At 35.9% G+C, this 19,451-nt stretch overlaps 1 protein-coding gene across 1 annotated transcript; it reads left to right on the top strand.

Moving 5' to 3' along the window:
• The first annotated feature begins 1,148 nt into the window (after window positions 1-1,148).
• LOC119795108 (class I histocompatibility antigen, F10 alpha chain-like) lies at window positions 1,149-17,475 on the top strand. The gene is made up of 11 exons (XM_038302932.1): window positions 1,149-1,289; window positions 1,464-1,559; window positions 2,836-2,848; window positions 10,507-10,773; window positions 11,763-12,041; window positions 12,195-12,502; window positions 12,881-12,885; window positions 16,792-16,916; window positions 17,115-17,132; window positions 17,242-17,288; window positions 17,434-17,475. The coding sequence occupies exons 1-11, from the start codon at window positions 1,149-1,151 to the stop codon at window positions 17,473-17,475; spliced, it is 1,341 nt and encodes a 446-aa protein (XP_038158860.1).
• Window positions 17,476-19,451: the final 1,976 nt, after the last annotated feature.

The raw sequence follows: 19,451 nt of genomic DNA, 5'->3' as shown, positions 1-19,451 counted from the left end.
AAACATTTCTCACATGAAAGAAAGATAGAAAATAAATGCTGGTGGGATGGAAGACAATGCCTGCCCTGGAGGTTTAAAGGCTTTAGCAACCTTAGTACCAACAAACAAAGTGTGCAGAAAGTTAAAACAATGCAACATGATAATCACATTTTGACTGTTCTGCAAAGAACCGCACATAACAGGAACTGCAACAAAACCACATTCAGCTCCTAACCTTAAGGGGTACCTTTCTGCCCCCTGGTGAAAAAAAAACAAAAAACAGAAACCCTCACCTTTGAGCCCCCCAAAGATTATTTAAACCCTTTATCCGTCTTTATCTCTGAGGCTGTGTCCAACATTCTAAACTGAGGAAACTAATAAAACATGTTTGGACCAAAGTGACATTTTTTGGCTTTGTACCTTCTTTCCACTATTTTAAAGTTTTTTTTCTTCTATCAATTAGAAGCTACAACAAATAACTGTCTGCCCTGGATATTTCAAAGATTTCTTTGTCGCTCAGTTTGGAGTGGCACTCCGGTAGGGTGAAATTTCCATTTTGGTACAATGCATTAAACAAAAGACAAAACACACAGAAATAAAGACAATACACAGACACTGGGGGACCAGGTGTCCAAGACCTTGCTGCCCTAGACAGGCGCTGCCCTTGCAGTTAGAAAAAAGTAAAGAAATGGATACGCTGGTGAAGATTGTCAGTCATCGAGGTAATAGTCATTCCAAAAAAAAGAAAATTAAAAACAATGGACTTTGTTCCCAAGTTTAAAGACGTTTTGCTTCCCATCCAAGAAGCTTTTTCAATTAAAAATGTCAGGGATAGTGTCGAGTTTAAGGTTTTATACAATATCCTAACAAAGCCTTGTTTTTGTTTTGTTGAAAAAAAACATGCGATATTCAGAAATACTCTAGTGAATCAGCTGTAGTGGCCTGCATGAAGGGTTTGGATAAATCAGAGTACAGAGCAGGGATCCATGAGTTCTTCTCCACATATTAGTACTCCGGCGTCACTTTGACAATAAGGTTTTGACAATAAGTTGGACTGTTTGGTGCAGGCAAATGCGGCATACAAAAAGGGACAAAGTAGACATAACTTCTTCAGACAACTTAAGTCGTTGATGTGTGTAGGGACATACTTTTTAGGGACTGCAACAGTGATGGAGAGGGAGACAGTTCCTATGGAGGAACTGGTGGAAAAAAGAACTAGAGCAATGATGAAGTCCATAAGGGCCAATGGAGCCATCCATTGCACAGCACTGGTGGCTCAGGAAAACAGCCATAGTTTGAGACTGATATCTGTGAGATGCAGAACAGAGAAGTACAGAAGATCTTTTGTCCTGGCTGCCATTAGACAGTTTAATGCCTCTTGAAGGACTGAGTGTTTTTATATTATTATTTATTTTATGTATAGTTTTTAATTCTGCGTTGTTGTTTTTTATACTATGTTATATGTTTTTATCTTCTGCTATCAGGCAGGCAAATTTCGAGAAGCATCCCGCTGCAGCCTGCGGGAAGGCTTGATGTCAAGCCCCGCCCACATCAAGGACAGCCATATTGGAAATGCTGACGTACCAGGGCAGGGAAGCACGTAGACATATAAGAAGATATATATAAAGATATATGTAAAGATATGTTTTCATCTTAATTGTGAAAAGTTATCCCTCGAGCCCTGACGTCAATAGTCCGTAAATTTAAACAAAAAATACGCCGCACAGTGCTGAGGCATCATTAGTGTGTTCAGCTTGAATCAGCTGGTTTGAGTAGCAGGTCGACCGCCCCAATATGGCGGCCGTAATTCCTGCGCCGCGATAGCCAATGCGGGGTCTACTGATATTATATTATTATTTGAACTTCAGCACTGCTTTTCTTAATCAACGCTGGAGATAGGCACGAGCAACCCCCGCGACCCCATGAGGGATTAAGCGGGTCAGAAATTTGATGGATAGATTTTTTCTTAATCTGCGATGGACTGGGAATCTGTCCAGAATCCACTGCACCAGCCCTAACGACACCACTATAGGGATAAGTGTGCTTGTATGATAATTATTGGATAGATAAATGTGTCCTCAATGTAATGTACATTTGTCTCTTCATAATAATTCCTTATTGTTGTTTATTTTAGACTGTTTGTTACTAATGTTATTTTAACATCTGAAAATTTAATAAAGATTTAAAAATAAAAAGGACATACCACGTGAAAGCGCCAGCGCCTATAGTCAAGAGCGGTCAGCGTTTCCAATATGGCTGTCCTTGATGTGGGCGGGGCCCTGCCTTCCCGCAGGCTGCAGCGGGATGTACTTGCAAATTTCCCCTATCTGGGATATATAAAGTATCTATCTATCTATCTATCTATCTATCTATCTATCTATCTATCTATCTATCTATCTATCTATCTGTCTGTCTGTCTGTCTGTCTGTCTGTCTGTCTGTCTGTCTGTCTGTCTGTCTGTCTGTCTGTCTGTCTGTCTGTCTGTCTGTCTGTCTGTCTATCTATCTATCTATCTATCTATCTCTGTCTGTCTAGATAAACCACAACAAAAGTTTAAAAAAAATGGAAAAAACTTTTATCCAACACTTTTTGTTGATAACATAACTTAACAGGACAGTTCACTTTCAGTTTCAACAGCAACCTGTTGAAACTGAACCGTTTGAATAGCCTAGTAGCGAGTGACATCACGTCGCTGTCAAGGTTTTTTCATTGGCTCAGAACAACATTGGTCAGAAACTCCTCTACTTCCCTTTTCAGCAGGGCGATGAACTAGGATTTAGACTGGAAAACAAAATGTGAGAGCAAGACATGTCTGAAGTGTGGATATTAACCATTTATATTCTGCTCGTAATACAGCGAGCATGGGCAGGTGAGTGAGAAATACATTTTAATTTGAAATTGTTCCTAGTTTTACAAGGAACAATTTATGTAGTTGTGGATATCCATATTTGCCGTTTTTATGGCAGGCCATTTTGACATTTATTAGCTTGACTGAATTTATATTCCAGATGTCTCAAATACATTTCTTCGTAGTCAAAATGAACATTTCCGATATCTAAAATAACATTCCTCCGATCTAAAATAAACATTTCAGATATCTGAAATGTAATTCTTACTAGGACAAATGACGTCACTTTTTGTATTCCTGTGTATTGGGCTTTTACTTTCAGATATCTAAAATAACATTCTTCCAAACTAAAATAAACATTCTTCCTATCTAAACTGAATTGCAACTAGGATGATAATCTCAGCTCTCCATAATAGAGTTACTGCTAGTCATAATTAGTATTTCGGATATCAAAAATTAATATAACGTTACAGATTTCTAGAAATGTTCATTTTTGATAGGAGGAATATGTACTATTAAATATATCTGAAATACAAACAAATATATGTTAAAACGGCCACCATAAATAAGTAAAGATTTGTAGATATCTGAGATTTAGTTCTTACTAGTACAAATTTGATTCCAGAGTAATTAAAATTTAACTTCTACTGGTAGAAATGTAATTAGAAATATCTAAAATACAATTCTGTCTAGAAGTATTATAACTGTGACTAGGTAGAATGCTTTAGTGCTATCTATAATAGAAATGTGATAAAAGTGTGAGTCAGCCTGCATATTTTATGCTAAAACGGCGCCCCATTTCTGTTTTGCATGTTAGTCAAAATATGTTAAGTATGTAAAACTGCATTTTGGATAGGCATTAATAAAATGTAGATATCTGAAATTTCAATTTAACTAGTCATATATCAATAGTTGATATCTGTAAATATATTTCTACTATTAGAAATATATTTTAGATATCAAGAATTGAATTTCTGGATATCTGTAATGTTATATTATTTTTGGATATCTAAAATAGTAATTACGACTAGCAGTTACTCTTATGAAAAATAAAATTAGAATTTATCCTTATCAGAATTCATTTTTAGATAGGAAGAATGTTTGTTTTAGATAGGAAGATTGTAATTTTATATATACGAAATGTTAATTCTGACTAGTAAGAAATGCATTTGAGACATCTGAAATATATATTCAGTCAAGCTAATGAATGTAAAAAGGGCCACTTAAAATTTCTAAAGATTTCTTTCTAGGTATTTGAAAGTTTATTCTTACTAGTACAATTATATGTTTGGCAACCTGAAATGTAATTTTTGCTAGGAAAAATGTAATTTAGGATATCTATATGTACATTTCTGTCTAATAGAAAAGGTTTGACTAGGAAGCATTTTATTTTAGAGATCAACAAATGGAACAACAGAGAGGGCAGCACTTCTAATAAATGTCAAAATGGCCTGCCATACTTTCTTCCTATCTGAATTAGAACTGACAACTTTTATGTAAGTGATTATAGATGCAATGTATGGATACGTATGATTTCGCCATTTTGGAGCACCTCACCCAGGAAGTTGTTATTCCAGCTTCCTAACACCAACGTAATATTTGTCTCTCTGGACTTAATAAAATGTAGGCAGACATGGTCACAACTTCTGCTTTTGACAGACTTTTTGGGGAAGCTTCTCGGGCAAGACGCTGTCTGTCTCAAATCCCGTGGCTGTGGATAAACTAATTTTCTTTACTTTCGATTCCGGCATTAGATTATCACCAAGCGCCATTACTGCTTTCAGATCTTCGGAGAGGAGCTAAATATATTAAACAGAATGTCTTGAATTGAGGTTCCAAAGCCTTAAACTATGTAAGATATGCTATTTTTAGTCATTGATTCTTGATCAGAAATAAAAATTATAACCAGTAACAACTGGATTAGAGAGATCTGAAATTCATTTTTAGACATGCATGATATTTATTTCAGATAGGAATAATGTCATTTCAGATATCTGAAAATAACTGCCCAATACATATCAATGGAGGAAAGCTAGATCATTTGTTCCTGTACGAATTACATTTCAAATAATAAAAATGTTTATTTTAGATAGGAGGAATATTATTAAAGATATCTCAAATACATATCCGGTCAACCAATTATACGTTAAAACGGCCACTAGTTAAGTAAAGGTTTGTAGATATCTGAAATGTAGTTCTTACTAGTACAAATTTGATTCCAGAGTACTTAAAATTTAATTGTACTGGTAGAAATGTAATTGGTGATATCTAAAATGCAATTCTGACAAGATGTATTGTAATTGTGACTAGGTCGAGTGCTTTAATGCTATCTATAATAGAAATGTAACTAGTCAGCCTGCATGTTTTATGTTAAAATGGAGTCCCATTATTCTTTTGAAAATTAATCTAAATATGATTGTAAGTATCTAAAACTGCATTTTGGATTGGCAATATTAAAATGTAGATATCTGAAAGTCCAATTTAACTAGTCATATAGCTGATATCTGTAATGATAGTTCTACTACTATTAATTATTACTTTTAATGTCAAGAATTGGATTTATGGATATCTAGAATGTTATATTTATTTTGGTATCTGAAATTGTCATTTTGACTTGTAATAACTGTATTATGGAGATCTAAAGTTGAATATCATCCTCTTCAGAATTCAGTTTTAGATTGGATGAATGTTTATTTTAGATGAGAAGAATGATATTTTATGTGTCTGAAATTTTCAGGAAGAAATACTTTTGAAACATCTGAAATATATATTCAATCAGGCTTAAAAATGCCAATACAGCCACTTTAAATTTAAAAAGAGTTTTAAGTTTCTCAAAGTTTATTCTTGCTAGTACAATCATATTTTTTGCATCCTGAAATGTAATTTTTTATGTAGGATATATATATTTAAAGTTCTGACTAGTAGGAATGTATTTTTGATCAGGAATAATCTTATTTTACAGATCAACAAATGAAACAAAAAACAGGACAGCACTTTTAAAAAATGTCAAAACGTTCTGCCATACAGTGAACGTCTGCAAATTGCAACACTGGAAGAAAATACACAAGAAAAAATGTAACAGTGTCACAAGACATTTTTGTACTGTCATCAGAATCCTCTTATGTGTATGCCATCTCAAGTTATCATCTTAAATTGCTGTTCCTACAACATTTTGAGGAATTTCCCAAAGCCTATATACCAAAATACTCAGTGAAGTCACTTTTGCTCCGTGTAGGATTTATTGAAAAAAACAATTTTCTCAATAAATCAAAGAGATCCTGATAAAGGAATTTCACTTTGATTAAGCTGTATCATTAAATAGATAATGCCTACACTAACATTTATTCTATCAATGGAAAAAAATATTAAACTAGCAATAAACCAAAGAGTATTGTAGAACTATAAAACTCAGAGCACATTTAAAATAACCCCTCTTGATCATAATACAGCTCTTAATTTAGAAAATAATTCTTACATTTATTTTTGGTCAATATGTTAGCCTTAAAATAGGTCTATAACTGAAATCTAAGGCATTGTTTTTCATCCCTGGTCCTCAAGGCACCCTGCCCTGCATGTTTTAGATGTTTCCCAGCTTCCACACACCTGCTATCAATTGATAGCAGATTATCAGGCTATGCTGAACTGCAATCATCTGAAGCAGGTGTGCTGAAGCTCAGAAACATCCAAAACATGCAGAGCAGGGTGCCATTTTCAACAGACCCATAGATAATCAGCGACCTAAAAGTTATCCTATCATTTTACACATCTAAAAGCACAGAATTATGGATTTAACTCACTTTTATGAAGACCATGAATTTAATGCACTCAAGGATCAAATTAAGAAACTAATTTTAAATGTATACACATTTAAAATAAAAAAAATGGTTTACAATATGAATTGCAGTTAACCATGATATTGTTTATTTTGTTAAAGATCAAAATGATAAGGGTCTGTGACTGTGATAAAGACTTTTTGCTGTAGTGAAAATAGAGAAAATGCTGCATATGAAACCAAATTCCACATATCAATAGCCAAGTGTAGTCTATACCTGAAACCAGTGGCAGCTGTCCAATAGAGCAGGCATCCCCAACCTTGGTCCTCGAGGCCCGCTGTCCTGCAGGTTTTAGAGGTTTCCTTGCTCCAGCACAGCTGATTTTAATTGAAAGCTGATTAACAGGCTTTTGGTCTACTCAGTCGTTATATTCAGCTGTGCTAAAGCAGGGAAACCTCTAAAACCTGCAGGACAGGGGGCCTCGAGGACCAAGGTTGGGGATGCCTGCAATAGAGGGCTCTAGGGCGCTGCTCCACCTACCCAATGAGCTTGATTAAGACACAAACATTTAAAAATTAAAGTATGAAGTTTAAATATTTCAAAATATATTCATGTTTTTTTTTAGATGTGAAAGATAAATATTTCATCATTAATGACGAGTAAAGCTGTTTCGTTCGTCCTCGGATTGGTGATGTATTTCCGCCCTATGGTGCCAAAATCTTTAGACTCTCGTTAAAAGTTGTACATGTGCAGTAGTGCCTCTGCAATACAAAAGTATAGGAGGGCTTGGGCGCAGGAGAGCTGTGCCCCTAGCTGACAGGAACTGTCGTCACAGTTGTAGGGCGGCTGAATGACAGGTCGAGTTGTGAAAGTAAAGTCCCTTAGAGCAAAGTTACCAACAGAAGCTGGCGGTGAAACCGTTTGGACATGATCAGCCAAAAATCTAAATTTAATCAGCAGTCCAAAGACAGATGGAGATGGTTCACTCAGTCTTTTTTCAGCACCTGGTTTAGCTACAAGGCTAGGCTAACTCCATGCAGCGAGGCTAAAACTTTATTCTACTTTCCCTTCATCAAACATGAGGATGTTAAAAGTTGTACATGCGCAGTAGCTCCTCTGCAATGCAAAAGGATAAGCAAGCTCTGGGCACAGCTCTTCTGTGCCCAGAGCTTGCTTGCAGGAATTGTCATCACAATCGTTGTGCGGGTCACAGACAGGTCGAGTTGTGGAAGTTGGAGACGATATTGGGTGAAAGAGAGAGAAATAGAGCAAGAAGAATTAAATTAAGTGATGTCCCTTAAAGCAAGTAAAGCTGTAGGTGAAATCGTTTGGACTTTTTAGAAAAGGCAAAGAAGAATGAGCAATCTAGGATTCACATGGAAAATAATATAATATAGTGTACTTTTTCAAGGTGATCAATAATTTGCACAATTGCTCTTAAATAAACACATTCTCAGAAAATAAATAGTTTTATATATTAAAAATTATAAAGCTGACAAATAACTTCTCCATTATTAAAGTAATTAAAGTAAACCTGTACATTAAATAATTTTTTGCTTTTTATAAATTGTTTTTATAATGTTTTTTGTTGCTGGCATTCATAGTGTATGAATATACTGGTCTGATAACTTAGTATACGTTTCACTGGTTTTAGGTATATGTCTATTTTGAATTTATAGCCCCCTGGAGAAAACTCCACTAGCTGCCACTGTCTAAAGCACTGAAGCCACATCCATCCATTTAACTGCTCTAGCTGCTAGTATGACGTTGGCTGCATTACCTGTAGTCAGACAGACTAGCTTCACCTCTTCTAAGCTCCAAGCTGCCATAAAGTCTTTCAGACCAGTAGGTATATTTTCTCCTGTGGGGCCTCGTGGCGAAAATGACCCTTGGAGATATTTTGAGTTGGTAATGGTGAAAAAGTCCTATGACAAAAGTTCATACAACATTTCATGTTTCTAGCAGGAAGGACAGTTCGTGCAAAATGACGCCTTGATGACAAAGTGTAGCATTTGCTAATGTATTCACACATACCTTTGGCCCGATAATGGGCAATAGACTCTGTGATATCTTTCAGTCTCTCCGATGTAGTAGAGTAGGGAGTCGCTGTCTAAAGGGATTCTGCCACAGAACACTGAGCTGGTGAAGGACTTTTTGTTTGTTCTCTCATCAGCTTGTCATAAACTATATGGTGATAGTTATCGAAATTATTAAAAACATTTGTCATGATGCGGGCTGCCATATGAGAGTGTTAGACTTCCTGTCAGTGTTTGTTCACCAAGTTTTTTTTATATTCATTCTACAGCACTCCTCGTTTAGCTCCACAGGCTAGCTTACTTTGAAAGGGCGGGATGAATCCGCTTGTATTCACATTACATCAGACAGGGCAGTCAACACTAATAAATTAAAAATAACCTTTTTAGATTCAGTATTATTTACCCGTCCTTCTCAAAATATTAGTATATTGTGATGAACTTCATTATTTTCCATAATATAATGATAAAACTTGAACATTCATGTATTTTAGCTTCATCTCACACTAACTGAAATATTTCAGGTCTATTGTTGACTTAATATGGATGATTTTGGCAAACAGCTCATGAGAACCCTAAATTCCTATCTCACAAAGTTAGCATATTTTATCCGACCAATAAAAGAAAAGTGTTCTTAATACAAAAAAGGTCAACCTTCAAATAATTATGTAAAGTTATGCACTCAATACTTGGTCGGGAATCCTTCTGCAGAAATGACTGCTTTAATGCGGCGTGGCATGGAGGCAATCAGCCTGTGGCACTGCTGAGGTGTTATGGAGGCCCAGGAGGCTTTCATAGCGGCCTTTAGCTCATCCAGAGTGTTGGGTCTTGCATCTCTCAACTTTCTCTTCACAATATCACACAGATTTTCAATGGGGTTCAGGTCAGGAGAGTTGGCAGGCCAATTGTGCACAGTGTCAGTAAACCATTTACCAGTGGTTTTGGCACTGTGAGCAGGTTCCAGGTCGTGCTGAAAAATTAAATCTTTATCTCCATACAGCTTTTCAGCAGATGGAAGCATGAAGTGCTCCAAAATCTCCGTATAGCTAGCTGCATTGACCCTGCCCTTGATAAAACACAGTGGACCAACACCAGCAGCTTACATGGTACCCCAGGCCATCACTGACTGTGGCTACTTAACTATGCACAAATTGAGTTTTTTTTTTCTGCACCTCTACGTATAATACAGTAAGCGAAATATATTTGTTGTGCTTCATCCATCCATCCATTATCCCAAGTGGGGTCGCGAGGGGTGCTGGTGCCTATCCCTAGCTGTCTACGGGCAAGCGGTGTGGTACGCCCTGGACAGGTCGCCAGTCCATTGCAGGGCAACACAGAAACAAACAGGACAAACAACCATTCACACACTCATTCACACCTAAGGGGACTGTAGAGAAGCCAGTTAACCTAACAGTCATGTTTTTGGACTGTGGTCGGAAGCCGGAGTACCCGGAGAGAACCCATGCATGCTCAGGCAGAACATGCAAACTCCATGCAGAAAGACCCCAGGCCGGGAATCGAACTCAAAGTCTGGCAGCAGTGCTACGCACTGTACCACTGAGCAGCCCATTATCTGTTGTGCTTGTAGCACCAAACAAAAATAATTATATTTTGTTATTTTAAAAACATACATTTCTAAAATGTTATATCAGTGGAGTTTCACAGACTTGACAAAAAGGATTTTCAGAGGAAGGTACTGGTATCTGCTGTGGGCTTTCTTTTATCTGAGGTTTTTATAATATTTATACAGATATTAGAATTGTTTCATATTGACTGAAATAAAAAAATATATAGTTTTTTTTAAGATTTTACCATATTGTTCAACAACAGAGGGATGGTGTTAAATCATCCAGCTCTTTGCTTTTCCTCACAGCGATCCACTCTCTGAAGTATTTCTACACGGCATCTTCTGGGATCCCAAACTTCCCTTCTTACGTGTCTGTTGGGTTGGTGGATGGAGTTCAGATCAGTTACTGTGACAGCAGAACCCAGAAAAACATTCCTAAACAGGAATGGATGAATGAAGTGAGTTCAGAACATCCACGTTACTGGGAGGAGGAAACTGGAACATGCTGGGAAAAACAACAAATCTTCAATGTCAACATAGACATTGCAAAACAACGATTCAACCAGACTGGAGGTTTGTTCATTATTGATTTTTTACATATCATATATTCTTTAATAATTGCTTTTTTTAAATTTAATTTAGGTTTTTGCACATATTCGTGTCAACAATTATTGTGCAAATAGTTTTAAGTGGTTGTCAACAGTTTTCATCATTAACACAAGTGTACCAAATATACACATGAGGGGGCGGAGGTCAAGCTGATGTCCACTTTTTTTAATGATGACCCTTCAGCTCATATTAATGCATATTTTACTGTACTTGAACATTAAAATTAATGTTTCATCATTTTTTTAAGATATATTTGTTTTGAACATGTTTGAACATGTTTTAATGTAGCAAGTTTTTCAGTAAGTTTTCAACAATGATTTTACATTAGAAAGTTCAATATATTCACAGATTATTAGTGCCATGCTATGAATAGCATTGGTTATGATCAACAGTTTTTGTTGTTTTGTTCACTTCTTAGAATGTGAACGATGCTCACTTTTGTGCCTCTGCAGTTCTTTCTTTCTTTCTCTAATCAGTATAGTCTTCTCCAGAGTCCTTCCATTTATTATTATTTTTGTTCATTTAACACGAACAGTGTACAAAATATATTAATCTGAAAAAGAAAAGGCGTCTTATACCAGAGTTTGCTACTGCTAATTTCTGTCATCCCCTGGAAGGTTCACACATTTAAAAACCCATTACAGAACAAACTACATGTCCCAACATACTAAGAAATACTGTAAATATAATATAATATAATATACTCACAGTCAGTGATCTTTACAGATTAGCTAGACTGATACTAACAAAGTTACTTTATTTATTTTTTTCCTTAAATTTATTTCATTAAATATTTGGGACATAAAGCCGTTATGTTTTATTTATATGTAGCCATTGTCCCATTGAACCTTCAAACACTTGGTAAAGTGACCATGTATTGTTTTTCTGGAAACAGAAATAGAAAGTTTGCTGCTAGTCACTGCTATTAATCAAACTCTGTCTCTTTGTCTCAGGAGTTCATGTCTATCAGCAGATGTACGGCTGTGAGTGGGATAATGAGACTGGAGAGGTTAAAGGTTATGATCAGATTGGTTATGATGGAGAAGATTTCATTGTTCTGGACCTGGAGACACTGACATGGATCGCTCCAGTACAACAGGCTGTCATCAGCAAAAATGAGTGGGATAATGATAAATATGCTGCAGATAATGAGAGTTTTTACTTAACTCAGACGTGTCCTGAGTGGCTGAAGAAGTATGTGAGCTACGGGAGGAGCTCTCTGATGAAAACAGGTATTACTAAACATCATGTGGTTTAAAAGAAAAAGCTACATTCCTGTATCCACTTTGTTCTGCATAAACACTATTAAGTCTCAGTAACTGTTTGCTGTTAATGTTAATATTTAGATTTTTTTGTAATAAAAAGAATGTTTATTTATCCTTTAGATCTTCCCTCAGTGTTCATCCTCCAGAAGTCTTCCTCCTCTCCAATCAGCTGCTTTGCTACAGGTTTCTACCCCAACAGAGCAGAAATGTTCTGGAGGAAAGATGGAGCAGAGATCCATGATGGTGTGGAGAAAGGAGAGATCCTTCCTAACAATGATGGAACCTTCCAGATGAACGTTGACCTGAAACTTCTATCATCTGAGGACTGGACACAATATGAATGTGTGTTTCAGCTCTCTGGTGTTGACAGAGACATCAACACTCGTCTGGAAAAGCCAAAGATCAGAACTAATGAAGGTAAGGCTTTAGTATTATAAATTAATTTTAAAAACAAAATATGTAGTTAAAACGTCATTTAATTTATTTACATTTGGTGTAATACTCAAGTTTGCCACTTTACATTGCTTTATTTATTTTTTCATTTATTTCATATTGGGAAAAACAGAAGAACAAAAAATTACTTCCAGGTGGAAGTAATTTTGTGCTCTTTACATCTCTCTTTGGGGTTAAACTAAAGTTGAAACAAAGGTCTTAAAAGGTTATAAACAGTCATCTAAAAGCCTTAAGAGGTCATAAAATCATCATTTTCCACCCTAGGTTTACTCATATCTTAGATTTGTTCACTTGTTTATATATTTATTTTTCCAGCTATCTTATCTTCAGTTTCTTATTCTACCTTTTTGCAGTTTTGGTAACATATTTATATATTGTTATATATTATTTCACACATTATTAAACTGACAGGCCTGTAATGCAGATCAGCAGGAGGAGGAAGCAGATTGTGTCCTGATATAAAGAAGATGGACATTTATTAATATAGCTTCTCCTATAAAAAAGATTAGTGGCTGAAACAGATTTACTCTTTGTCTGAGTCCAACATATGAACCTTTAGTTGGATCTCTACCATCTCCTCGGCAGCTACAGGTCAACATCTCCTCCATGATGGGAGCTCAGCCTAAATCAGATTTAATGGATGTGTTGAACAGAAATGAAAGATACATTTTTCTAACAAGACTGAAGCATTTACAGTGGATTAATGATGGAGCTCCTACAGTGCAGCTAAGGACAGAAATTAAAGTTGGAATATTTAAGTAACTGTGATTTTGACATTAGTTATAAGTTTACTGAACTCCAACAAATGGAAATGCATCCTGAATTCTTTTAACTTCATAATGGGGTTCATTGCTGGCTGTTTGTTTTCAGCAAAATAGAATTATTGTAGAAATAGATTGTTTCAAATTTAGTCATTTAAAAATCCAGAATTTTAAATAAATGTTATGTTTTTGATGTTTTGAGAAAATAAACATACAAAAGAGGTGCATGAGGTCTGGCAGCAAAGCCATTGATTCAACCTAAAAAAAAGATCAGCAGACCTGAAAATAGCTCTGATTTAGGCTAAAATAGGACCTGTCATCCCATCGATCAGAAGAATTTTATTTTTAGTCTATACAAAGAAGGAAGAGGGTGTTCCTCCATCAAATGAAATCTGCAGAAAGACAGAAACATTGCCCCCCTCCCTCCCCTGCCATTCTGAGCCCCCATTTTAACATCCAATCACCATGTAGGCTACTAATGAGCCCAGAACTAACCTAGCTGACTATGATGAGACACATTAGAGGATCAGAGCTGAAGGGGTTAAACTATGATGAAGCAGTGATGGCCTGTTAAAATCATCATAGTGATCCATGTTCTCATACACTTTATAAATAATAAACACAAACTAAACAGAAAAGTAGAAACTATTTTTTAACATCAGACAGTTGTCCTCATAGTTTTAATTAGCCTGTGGAAATGTTTAAGCCTTTATCTTTGAATCAACTTACCCCCTCCTCATTTTAACCAGTGAGGCAGAAAACAGATCCTTTTGAATATGTTTTTGCAAAAACTATAATGCTGCTGAAAACATTTCTTTAACCTGTTAAGCCCAAACATATCAGTTCTGGTCTGAATAGAACAAAACCCATTTTTACACTGTCTGTGGAAGGAGGTAAAACCCTCACAATACAATTAGGTAAATGGGTTTTGCACAATCATTTGTGTTTTTTAGAGCAATCTAAACATAGGAAGGACATTAAAAAATCTTTTATGCTCCAACTCAGTGAGAAAAACAGCATAGTAGAAAAGTCCTCTGCTTGCTGAAACCTGTCATGTTTGATATAGGATGAAATTAGAGAAACTAACACTTCAAACTCTGTAGGTAATCCTTACAGTACTTTTTTCAGAGAAGTACAGGAATTGGCTGCTCCTGTTCTTATTGTGCACAGAACTAAATGTGAACAGACTCTGAAATTCTGTTTTAGATTGGAAGTTCTGGAGCACTTCTAATTTTCTCCCAAGTCAACATTCATAAAGAAAGATAGATAATTATACCAGTTTCAGTGGTTTTTGGTCACATTTTTCATTGATAATTATTTTTGCACATTTGTTTACATTAATTTTGTTCAGGAAAATTCTTTTTTTTTGTAGACAAAAGGATACAAATCAGCTCATTTTATTTTTATTTTATATATGTTTTGTGGTCTGCACAATAGTACATTTTGATAACAAAGCGGGTAAATGCCGTTGCCAAAGGCTCTTTGTTATGCAGAATAATTCCTATAACGGAAGTCGACACTTTAATTAGACCAGATTTCTTTCATGAGGTGAAAAACTTATTTGTCATAATTTTGTTACGTTTGGCTAAATTGTGCTAAAATATCACTCCACCTGCCAAAATTCCCACTAAAACCTCTGAGAAGAACAAATGTGCTTTCACTAAATATATTGATTTATAAAATCTAAGGTTTTTCATGGTGTTTAAAACTATTTATTTAGAAAGAGCATATAAAGAGCGGTTTAATTATTCTGAGTTTATAATATATTTATTGGGGCTGAGGTTAAAAAATGTCTTTTTAATAACAAATAAATCAAAAATAGGAACAGTTGAATTAATGGTTCCAACTAAAACATTGTTTATATTAGGGCTGCAACAACGAATCGATAAAAATCGACTTTTAAAAGCGTTGGCAACGAATTTCATCATTGATTAGTTGTGTCGTGCGATTAATGCGTCATCCGCCGCCGTCGTCATTGCCGTGGGGCTCCTCCCCCATCCCAACCCCGCTCCCGCAGGAGTCCCTCTCAGCGCTGCAGTCAGAGGATGTTTACCCTCAGTGTCCAGACTGCAAATGAAGCGCGCATGCACCGGGATTGACGTCGCAAATTGATCACAATAATTAAAATAGCCTACGCTTTGTACAGTGAAAAAAGTCGTAACATGCAACTTTTGTAAAAACAAATGAACATGGCACGGAAGCGCCACTCTTATAACGCAGCACCTGAAAAGGAAACACGTTGGAGCCTTCGATGGCAGTGAAGAGAGCTGATCAGCAGGGTGAGCGACCATGTTTGTTTCGTTTTAAAGTGGGGAAACGTAACGTTAGTTTCTCAGGTAGCTCATCTGATGCTTTCCTTACCGTGTTAGTAGGTTACAGACAGTAATAAGGTTGGCTACTTATTTTACTTTTAATTTCATTTGAATTAGCTTAAGCAGCGTTTATATTTACTTTATAAATAAATTAACTTGCAAATTATGAGGGCAAGGCTTTTAAAGTTTAAATCTTCTGGCAAAGATAAAGTAAAGAAGATCCTGCAATTTCTGGAAGTAAAGCAGAATAAAATCCAGCAAGATCAGTAATATGTCAATTAATTATATTTGCCACATTCCCATGTAAATATCTGTCTTTGGAGGATGGGTTTTTTAGCACCCCTAGTTCTCTCATTTTTATTCCAAATACAATTTATAATTTGAATCACAGGGCTATTTTTATCTCTATGGTTCAGTATTTTCTCAAGTAGCAACTTTAACTGCTATACTTTCCTGTCTTAAAAGGCAGAACTCTTCTAGTCTAAAAAAAACTAATTTGTTGAAATGGGGGGGCCTATTGTTTGAACCCCTGAGGGGCTTTTAAAAACAAAAATGTATTTTTTTGCGCTTTATGAAACAAAGTAGCCTATATTTTGTGGATGTACAGCTACATTTCTCATGTAAGTTTGCGTAGTTTTAACACAAACATTTATTTTTCATACTGCACCAGTACAGTTAATGAGCAACCTGTACTTGTGTGATTGTTTGTTCTGTCTAAAATGTTTATTTTGGAATAAAGAGGTTAGTATAAAAAATATTTTTTGTCCGATTCATCGATTAATCGAAAAAATAATCGGCCGATTCATCGATTTTTAAAATAATCGTTAGTTGCAGCCCTAGTTTATATGTCTTACCTTTGAACAAATATCAAAGGTTTGCATCTAAATCTGATCATTATGAAGCTGTTCTTCATTTATTTCAGTATGAATTTTTCCAGGCAGAAATGCTTCTAAAACCCTTAGAGCTCAGAAAGTTGACCACATTTAGTTTGTTTTTAGTTCATTAGCAAAAAATGATGTTTGGATAAAATCAAACTATAAGTAAAAATTCAGACCTCAATTACAGTGTTGCTTTATTTTGTATCAAAATCAATGTTTTTACTGCAGTTTTTACTCAAAGGCTTTAATATTTCTTCACCCCCAACACGTTTGTTTCAAATGTTTTTTTTTTTTTTTGTGATATTTTATGTAGTCTAATCAGTTTAAATGATTTTCTTTCAGGAAACTCCATTCCTATCATTATTGGGGTTGTTGCTGCAGTTCTGGCTCTGGTTGCCATCATTGCTGGAATCGTCTGGTGGAAGAAGAGAGATAACGGTGAGAAACCAAAGATATTCTATGTATCATAAAACCTGCTCACATAGTATTTGTTTATATTTCAGCTATATTTAGCATTTGGTGCTTCTAAGTAAACATTACATTTTAAGATTTAATGCTTTTAATTCATTTAAATGCAAATATTTTATTGTTTTCTTTTATAAAAACTATAAATAAATGTTATGCTGTTGGTTTCAGGATTCAAGCCAGCAAACAGTGAGTATTATAAATATTTTCATCTTGCTTTGTCTCATAACATTATGTTGCTGATGTAACTATTTTAAAGCCAAATAGAACAAATTAACATTTTATTTTATTTTTGTAGCTTCTGACACGTCATCCGCCTCTTCAGATGAATCAAATCCCATGAAAGTAAGTTAATTATAATAAAATATTCTTAGAGTTTATTACCTTTAGGGTCAATATTTGATTCAATTTTACACTGGATTTCAGAAGTTTATTTAAAAAAACCTAATTAATAAACAATAATCTGACTATTTATCAACTTTTTAAACAGATGAACAGCGAAGAGCAGAAGATGATGAAGACAATCAGCTGAATTCAGAATGAAAAAACAGGCTGAGAAAAAGTCTGTATATCTCAACATCAAAAAAATGTAAATAACTAAGAATTAATCTCTTAATGTTTGAAACTTTTCTTTTGAGACTTTTCTGTTTTTGCAATCCTGCTTTAGTGCTTTTATTTGGGATTTGGTTTTATGGGTTAATTAAACACAACAGATTTAAAAAGCCAGAGTCAGATTCACATTTGTCAATAACATCAGACTTCTATCAAATAATTTACATTTATTATTCACTAATTCAGTTAAGTAAAATTTTAATCACTGTTGTCTTTTTGTTTGTTGATCTTGATCTCAGTCAAATCGTTGGACAGAAATTTTCTTTCAGGAAAACTTTTTTTCTTATAACTGTTCCTTCTAAGTGGTGTTTTCCTCAGTTCTTTAAATATTTTTGTTGATAAAGTTTGTTTATCAATAATATTTTACTCATGAGATTGTTTAAGATTTGTTTTCATGAAATTGTATAAGTGTGGGGTCTTTAAGTCAATAAAGTGATTTTTTTTTTTAGCTCCAAAGGTTTTTAAAAACAACATCTTTGTGTTTAGTTAGTTTTCCCCCATTTTATTTGAAGACTTGCATATACACTATATTGCCAAAAGTATTTGCTCACCCATCCAAATTATTGGAATCAGGTGTTCCAATCACTTCCATGGCCACAGGTGTATAAATTCAAGCACCTAGGCATGCAGACTGTTTTTACAAACATTTGTGAAAGAATGGGTCGCTCTCAGGAGCTCAGTGAATTCCAGCGTGGAACTGTGATAGGATGCCACCTGTGCAACAAATCCAGTCGTGAAATTTCCTCGCTCCTAAATATTCCACAGTCAACTGTCAGCTGTATTATAAGAAAATGGAAGTGTTTGGGAACGACAGCAACTCAGCCACGAAGTAGTAGGCCACGTAAACTGACGGAGCGGGGTCAGCGGATGCTGACGCGCATAGTGCGAAGAGGTCGCCAACTTTCTGCAGAGTCAATCACTACAGACCTCCAAACTTCATGTGGCCTTCAGATTAGCTCAAGAACAGTGCGCAGAGAGCTTCATGGAATGGGTTTCCATGGTCGAGCAGCTACATCCAAGCCATACATCACCAAGTGCAATGCAAAGCGTCGGATGCGGTGGTGTAAAGCACGCCGCCACTGGACTCTAGAGCAGTGGAGACGCGTTCTCTGGAGTGACGAATCGCGCTTCTCCATCTGGCAATCTGATGGACGGGTCTGGGTTTGGCGGTTGCCAGGAGAACGGTACTTGTCTGACTGCATTGTGCCAAGTGTAAAGTTTGGTGGAGGGGGGATTATGGTGTGGGGTTGTTTTTCAGGAGCTGGGCTTGGCCCCTTAGTTCCAGTGAAAGGAACTCTGAATGCTTCAGCATACCAAGACATTTTGGACAATTCCATGCTCCCAACTTTGTGGGAACAGTTTGGAGCTGGCCCCTTCCTCTTCCAACATGACTGTGCACCAGTGCACAAAGCAAGGTCCATAAAGACATGGATGACAGAGTCTGGTGTGGATGAACTTGACTGGCCTGCACAGAGTCCTGACCTCAACCCGATAGAACACCTTTGGGATGAATTAGAGCGGAGACTGAGAGCCAGGCCTTCTCGTCCAACATCAGTGTGCGACCTCACAAATGCGCTTCTGGAAGAATGGTCAAAAATTCCCATAAACACACTCCTAAACCTTGTGGACAGCCTTCCCAGAAGAGTTGAAGCTGTTCTAGCTGCAAAGGGTGGACCGACGTCATATTGAACCCTATGGATTAGGAACGGGATGTCACTTAAGCTCATATGTGAGTCAAGGCAGGTGAGCAAATACTTTTGGCAATATAGTGTATTTTTCAAAAAGTGAAAGAGATTTCTTTTTTCTCTCGTAACACTTTATTTGTATTTTTTACCCATTTGTTATTGGGATACATTTAATTTAGTTTTAAACACGAGAAAAAGGATATTTATAAAA

The sequence above is a fragment of the Cyprinodon tularosa genome, unplaced genomic scaffold (assembly GCF_016077235.1).
Source record: "Cyprinodon tularosa strain WSP-4 unplaced genomic scaffold, ASM1607723v1 ctg5, whole genome shotgun sequence".
Classification (NCBI taxonomy): domain Eukaryota; kingdom Metazoa; phylum Chordata; class Actinopteri; order Cyprinodontiformes; family Cyprinodontidae; genus Cyprinodon; species Cyprinodon tularosa.
Note: the sequence above shows the minus strand (reverse complement) of the source record. Positions and strands in the feature narration are given on the sequence as shown.